Source organism: Musa acuminata, chromosome BXJ2-8 (genome assembly GCF_036884655.1).
Source record: "Musa acuminata AAA Group cultivar baxijiao chromosome BXJ2-8, Cavendish_Baxijiao_AAA, whole genome shotgun sequence".
Classification (NCBI taxonomy): Eukaryota; Viridiplantae; Streptophyta; class Magnoliopsida; order Zingiberales; family Musaceae; genus Musa; species Musa acuminata.
Genome location: NC_088345.1, coordinates 3026019 through 3033494, shown reverse-complemented (window position 1 = coordinate 3033494; position 7476 = coordinate 3026019). Strand labels below are relative to the sequence as shown.

Below are 7476 nucleotides of genomic sequence, written 5' to 3'. Positions count from 1 at the left end.
TGAGCCAATGGAAACAATGAATGTATTCATTATCTTTGAACAAAAAATTTGAAATTTTTTTTATTTTTTATTTTTGCTTGCTTTGCATAAACACTATAACAAAAAAAATAAAAAAGTTTTTTATTTATGATGATACCTCAACGAAGATCAATGTTAAAAATAATGTTGGTTTAAGAATTTATTTGATGTATTTTTTTATAATTAAAATATTAATATGATGAAAATACATTAGATTTATTTTTTTTGAAAATTAAGGGTTTGATGATGATCGCGTTGAGAAGACAATTTCATAATAGACGTTACGAAGTCTTTAATATTATGTTAATAAAGGATATAGGTATTAGATGAAATATGATTATCCAAATCGAATACTCTCGAAGCTAATCAAAGTCTAATTTTATATTTGTTTCTTTGAAGTGTCGTCAAATTATAAATTTAAAATCACTAATTAAGTATGTATTTTGAAATGCCACATGAAATTATTTTTTTTATATTTTAATTTTAGAATCGTTATATTCGTAAACATATATTAATATCAAGCATAGTATCACATATAGTATAATATGATCTCGTATAATAAATATATACTGAAACATGATACTAAGGTGTCGTGTCGGTAAATCGACATGAAAGTATATACGATAAATATATTTCGCTATCAAACCGGTAAAATAAACAGCAATCACTTACATCATAATAGATTAAAACCCAAATAACAACTAAACATAAACCACACGATTCACCCCTTCCCCGACCAAACTCAAATCGGCTCGATTTCTCGGAGAACAATGTGAGGTCAAAAGAGAAATATCTTATAAATCTTTTATATGATATATATATATATATGATATATATATATATATATATTATATTAAGTATGGATGGCGAGGGTTTTTGCGAGTGTTATTTAATCCCCTCCCTCAGCGGCCTATCCGCTCCATCTTCCGCTCTTCTTACCGCGGACGGGACACGGGAGGAGGGAGGCGACCGGGAGCGAGCGGGAACCTCTTGGCAGCGCCTCCCGCTCTTCTCTCGCGTCGAGCTTTGACGTTCTCTTTCTCGCGTTCGCGCTTCTTCCTTGATTCCTTTGGGTTCCGCTTGTGACGAGGGAGATGAAGTACGTGGTGGTGACGGGGGGAGTGGTGAGTGGATTGGGGAAGGGGGTGACGGCGAGCAGCATTGGAGTTGTCCTCAAGGCATGCGGCCTCCGCGTTACCTCCATAAAGATCGGTACATGCCTTCCCTTTCTCCTCGAATCTGCACCCAAGTTTTCTTCTTTTTGTTGTTCCGTTGGGGGAAAAAGGAGTTTTTTTCCCTCTTCTCTTTGTCCTTTTTCTGTAATGAGGCTTGCCTGCGATGTGAGGCATCATCAGCGTCGATGCTTGTCTCCTATTCTCCTAAAATTTTCACCATTCTCGTTCCTCCTGGATAAAAGAGGGTTCCTTTTACGAGTTTTGCCTGGGATGTGAACATCGTCGGAAAAGAATACCTTTTGCCCACCGTTTCTTTTGGAATTTCTGCCGTCTTTGATCTTTTTGCCCTCTCTCCGGCGTGGGATTAACCTTAATGAGGTTCTCTTGGGTCACGAGTGGTTTTTGGCCTTTGTGTTTTCGTCTCAATTTCTATTAGACGTGGTCTTTTTTTTATTTTAATTTGGGGTAAAGATCGTATTTTTGGGCAGCAATTGATGGTCATACCTTCCAGTGGCAAGTGGACATGAGTCTTGGTTTTATGTTGATCTTGCTTTTATTATTTTGGACGAGACTCTAATGATTTAGCATGCTCTTAGTCCTTTGTAATTTATCAATGTTAGGTTCTATCAATAACAGTGATACAGAGCCAAGACAAAATAAAGAAGGGATAAGGATGTCTCATTCGTCTATGCCTTCTTCATTTGCCCATTGGTAGAGGGTTTCTGTAGTCAATCCTCAAATATAAACCAATGGGTTCCACCGAATACGGCTTTTTGACTCAGGTCGACATGAGAAACAAAACCAAGCTTTCATATGACTTACATGTTCCTGCTTAGGTCCTATGCAACTATTGTCTCTGCTTTTTCGGTTGTTTTTGATGTCATTTCTTTTCTTTCTTTTGACAGAGCTGACTTGTGTTTGTTGTTTATGATGGAATTTCTGCAGATCCTTATTTAAATACTGATGCTGGGACGATGTCACCTTTTGAGCATGGGGAAGTATTTGTCTTGGATGATGGTGGTGAGGTAAAGAGATTTTGCATGTTTGCACGTCTGTTGTGCTTCTTTGTTACATAACGACCTTCATCGACCCTAACTGGCCATCAAATACACCACTTGATTATTATCCAAATTATATAAGTCCTGCCTTGTTGCTCAATTTCTCAAATGAATCTTTTTTTGTGCTTTACATAATTGGTGGTTTGTAGGTGGATTTGGATCTTGGAAACTATGAAAGGTTCCTTGATATCAAGTTAACTCGCGACAATAACATCACTACTGGGAAGATCTATCAGGTACTCGTCAATTTTGGCTGTCCTATGTTGATATGTGATTTATGAAATAAGATTTTAACATCAACCATGGTTTTCCCATATCACATCATTTTTAACTTTCTGTACTTTTTTAACCTAAAATTTCATTTTGTCGCTTTTGTGTTTTTTTTTTTGTGACAGTCTGTCATTGATAAGGAAAGAAAGGGCGACTATCTGGGAAAAACAGTGCAGGTGTGAATCATGTTAGAATCATCTTCTAGATTATCAAATTTGTCAAACTTTTTCTTAGTAGTCCTGATCATTGTGTTAATTTTCCTTTAAGGTTGTCCCACACATTACAGATGCCATACAAGAGTGGATTGAACGTGTAGCAATGATACCTGTGGATGGCAAAGAAGGACCAGCTGATGTTTGTGTTATAGAATTGGGTGGAACTATAGGTGAAAGTCGCCTTTAGAATTTTTTTAAAATTGAGAATCAAAACAATGTGTTAGTTGGATCCTTACTTTGTGAAGAATTTTATTTTGTAATCTTATGTCATACTTTGCATGGTTGATAGTTGTCTAAGTATGCTAGTGCAACATGCACACACAATTTTACATGCCGTAATATTAACGAACAGTGTTATGTTTGCTAGTGTATGGTCCACACATAATCTTTTCATGCTATAATATTAATGAACATCATCATGTTGATACAGGTGATATTGAATCAATGCCATTTATTGAAGCTTTGGGTCAATTTTCTTACCGTGTAGGTGAGAGGCTGTACCAGCACCTGCTTGTGATGATGCCTTCAGCATTAACTTTTTTTCTTGTGATTCTTTATGTGATATTCTCTTAATGGCATTGTACAGGTCCTGGTAATTTCTGTCTGGTTCACGTTAGTCTTGTACCAGTTTTGAACACAGTTGGTGAGCAGGTAATAAATAAAGAACAGCTACAGTTTTATGCAAGTGCTGGCAAATCAGTCTTTGTAAAAATTAGTTTATGTAATATCTTTATCCATGATTAAAGACAAAAGTACTTGTATATTCTTCTAGAAAACTAAGCCAACCCAACATAGTGTTCGGAGCCTACGAGCACTTGGACTTACACCGAATATTCTTGCCTGCCGCAGTGCTAAGGTCTGTACTCCATCCTTCTCATCCCGCTGCTATCTCCTTTCAGGCTTCTGCTTAGTGTATCTTATGTTAGTCCCTGATAGTTTTACTTCAATTTTTTGGCAGCCGCTGGAGGAGAATGTTAAAGAAAAGCTTTCACAGTTTTGTCATGTCCCGGTATTTTGAAATCATGTCATTTGTTTAGTCAACGGTGTAATAGTTGACTTGGTGCTGAACGATCAACCTTCCTCTGTTTAAATTTTTGCAGGTATCAAATATCGTCACTCTTCATGATGTTACAAATATTTGGCACATTCCATTATTGTTGATGGTAGAGTTCTCATACTTCTCAGTGTTATAAATTTTATATATGCAAGTTCAAAGAGATTATTTCAGTCGCTGAAACTTGTCCTATAAATGCATTGTCCTTGAAGGAACAAAGGGCAGATGAAGCTCTCATTAAAGTCTTGAAACTTAAACGGTTTGTATAATGCACTTAACACATTCATTTTCATTTGATTATGCATATTCATGTTGTGATGAGATTCCAAGGCACTTTACAAGTTTGTTCTTTGTTTTTGAGTTGTACAGATTTGCCAAGGTACCCATGTTGGAAGAGTGGATGAGAAGAGCAGAAATCTGTGACACTTTACAGGATCCTGTTAGTTTCTCTCTCTCTCTCTCTCTCTGATATATATAACATATATTATATATCTTTCTCCCTCCCCCCTCCCTAGAAAGTGTTGTTGCTTCTTTGCCTGCTGAGTGTGCTTATCATTGACTTCCAGGTTAGGATTGCAATGGTTGGTAAATATACTGGCTTTGCTGATTCATACCTCTCAGTATTAAAGGTGAATTATATACATAACTTATGAGATGCTATCAATGTTCTTTTTGATCTCCATATATGTCGATCTGCATCAATCATTTTGTAAGATGCACCTTTTCTTGCCACCACCATTGGCAGAATTAAGATATTCAGACTAAAGAGTTCTTAGGTGTTTTGAGTTCCAGTAATTCAATTGCTTAGTGGCAAGGAATTAGTTAGAATTGACATGTTTTGTATGTGCACAACATGTCTGAGGTTTTACGTGTTTTTAGTCTGGAAATTTTTTTGTTCACTTTTTTTTCACATTACTTGGATATTTGTCAAGTTTTTGCATATTTGCATGTATCAGATCTTCTTTATGTAGATATCTAGTTAGATATCATTGATTAGCTTGTCAATCTGTCTGTCAGGCACTTTTGCATGCATCTGTTGCTTGCCAAAGGAAACTGGTTGTTGACTGGGTAGCATCTCCTGACCTCGAAAAACATACAGAAGTAGAGGTTTGCTTGTCATGTTTACCCAATCTTCTTTTTCCTTTTGGCTATACATTGGTTTTCTTACCCAAAAGATTTGGTTATTTGTTTCTTACACAGGCACCTGAAGTTCATAAAAAAGCATGGGATCTATTAAAGGTGAGTATCTTTCTCTCTATCTTGAATTCTCAGAATCCGCATTAAGAGTGTCATTGTTATATTTAGTGGTTCAAGATTTTTGCTGTTTCTGCTAGTCATCTCGACAAACTTGTATTTCAGGCTGCAGATGGTATACTAGTCCCAGGAGGTTTTGGAGACAGAGGGGTGGAAGGAAAAATTCTTGCTGCTAAATATGCTCGTGAACACAAAGTGCCATACCTTGGCATTTGTCTTGGGATGCAGATTGCTGTAATCGAGATTGCTCGTTCAGTTTTGAACTTGCCAGATGCAAACAGCACAGAGTTTAACCCTGATACAACAACCCCATGCGTTATTTTTATGCCTGAGGTAAGTAAATATACTGGATTTTCTTATCTTGCTTTGTAGATGTGTTCTGTTACCTTACAGATCTTGCATGCTATATAAAGGGATCAAAAACTCATATGGGAGGGACAATGAGACTTGGATCAAGGAGGACATATTTCAAGGTTCCCAGCTGTAAAGCTGCAAAGTTGTAAGTGTAGATATTCCTGTTGAGTTTTTGTTTTCTTTATAATTTTCAATTATATATTTTTTCTTGTTTCATAGGATGACAAACTTCTACTTTTCTCTCTTTTACTAGGCACGGCAATGCCAGTTTTGTTGATGAACGACATCGTCACAGATACGAGGTTAGTTTAATTATAAGTCAGCAGTACAATGTTCAAATGTTATGCTCATACTCTAGATGCCAATTTTGCTGTTATTTTTACAGGTAAATCCGGAGATGGTTCCTGAGTTTGAAAAGGCTGGCCTTGCCTTTGTTGGTCAAGATGAAACAGGAAAGCGAATGGAGGTATGTATTTGACAGAGTTTCTTGTGGGTCTATGATCTGTGAACCTCCTTGGTGATATTTAAAATAAATTGATGTAGATCATCGAGTTGGCTGATCATCCTTATTTCATCGGTGTGCAATTTCATCCGGAGTTCAAATCTAGACCTGGAAAACCATCTGCACTTTTCTTAGGTACTGTCTCCGTAGAAGTTAGATTGCTCGGCTTCATGTCAGTACAAGTGAATCGAATTAAAATGTAACTCTTACGAGTTTGTTTGACAGGACTCATAGCGGCCTCATGCAGGCAGCTGGACTCTTTGCTGAGACACATTCTTCATCGTGGCAACTTAACATCAAGATGTATCTCAAACACTGGTCCTGTCTCAACAAAGGCTTACCAGAATGGGAATTTAAAGAAGCATACCAAGAGCCTAGCAAACGGAAACTTCCATTCCAATGGCAATGGCGTGCACGCATGACGACTTGAGCCGATTGACAGGGATATTGTGTTCTTATGATTTTGTTGTTTTGGCCATGTTAATATTTGTTCTTGTTCAATTCACCCTCTACGATTGATCGAGAAATGGAGTTTTGCTTCTCAAACTCGAGGGATTGGCCGGTCTTGTTCCGACTATTTTAGCGAGGAACAGCCTAGTTCTTGTTGCAGTCACTGATGGTGAGATGTGTTTGATCTTGTTGAGAGGAGTCTCAGTTTCCTTATCTGTATATTATCTATGACTTCCATTTTGTTGCTCAATATACGGGAAATAAAAATGCTTTAAATTCTAATGCACACTGATTGGTGCAAGATCTAGTCATAAACAATGAGCGCAGTTCTGTATATTGATGGTTTAATCTGTAGTTAAAGGAGGATTAACTGCTGCTTGGTATGCTACATCATGAGCAGATTTGTTATCCTCCCCTTTGATACAAGTTCATCGAGTTACATTGACATGAGTTTCTAAAGTAAAGCAGTCACAGATAATGCTCTTTTGATATGGGTTCATCGTGTTCAATCGACATGAGTTGCTAAAGTAAAGCAGTCAGAGAGAGTGGTCTTAATGAGGTGACTGATGGCTTGTAAGAAGTCCGATTTCACTTTCAGATTGGTGATTCCTCCCTGTTGTGCTCTTAACAATCCGGCAAAAATGGTCATGCATTCATTCGGCTTTGCAAGGAATACCAACCGAAGCTTTGATAGTATTGTCTTCATCACGAACTACAGAACCCAAACCAGCATATCCAGAACGGGGGCATAGGAGGCATCAGATTTGAAGGAATAAGAACTGTGGTGTGTTGCTGTGGCGATGTGCTGAATTCTTGGCAAACCACCTTCCTTTTCCCTCAGGAGATTTAGGATTCTCTGTCACTATGGCCATAGCTCTATACACCAAAGTATTATTCAAATTATTATAGATGTTTATTGACACTACCTCTTTCAAGTGCTTATTTAGTTGAATTGGATGTGCTCGAATCAAATTGTATAAATCAGAAACTCTTTAGATTTTTTGTTCTTTAAACTATGGATTTCCTTGGATTTTTGCTGTTTATGTGATTTGCTATGCTTATGATGTCGATGATGTTTTATTGCTCTTGCTCTCTGTATGCTTTTTGTCATGTCTGTGGCAGTAAA

The 7476-nt window shown here is 37.2% G+C and overlaps 1 protein-coding gene across 1 annotated transcript; it reads left to right on the top strand.

Moving 5' to 3' along the window:
- Positions 1-929: 929 nt before the first annotated feature.
- LOC135581717 (uncharacterized) lies at positions 930-6636 on the top strand. Its single transcript, XM_065119801.1, has 21 exons — positions 930-1230; positions 2139-2218; positions 2401-2487; positions 2647-2697; positions 2789-2906; positions 3167-3223; positions 3323-3387; positions 3509-3592; positions 3695-3745; positions 3837-3899; positions 4003-4049; positions 4160-4229; positions 4357-4419; positions 4808-4897; positions 4991-5029; positions 5150-5377; positions 5458-5543; positions 5652-5700; positions 5784-5864; positions 5942-6035; positions 6126-6636. The coding sequence occupies exons 1-21, from the start codon at positions 1113-1115 to the stop codon at positions 6320-6322; spliced, it is 1818 nt and encodes a 605-aa protein (XP_064975873.1). The 5' UTR covers positions 930-1112; the 3' UTR covers positions 6323-6636.
- Positions 6637-7476: the final 840 nt, after the last annotated feature.

Coding starts and splice junctions, on each gene's coding strand:
- LOC135581717 (XM_065119801.1), top strand. CDS start 1,113: ATGAAGTACGTGGTGGTGACGGGGGGAGTGGTGAGTGGATTGGGGAAG. Junction 2,219..2,400: donor TCTTGGATGATGGTGGTGAG/GTAAAGAGATTT, acceptor GGTGGTTTGTAG/GTGGATTTGGATCTTGGAAA. Junction 5,378..5,457: donor GCGTTATTTTTATGCCTGAG/GTAAGTAAATAT, acceptor TGCTATATAAAG/GGATCAAAAACTCATATGGG.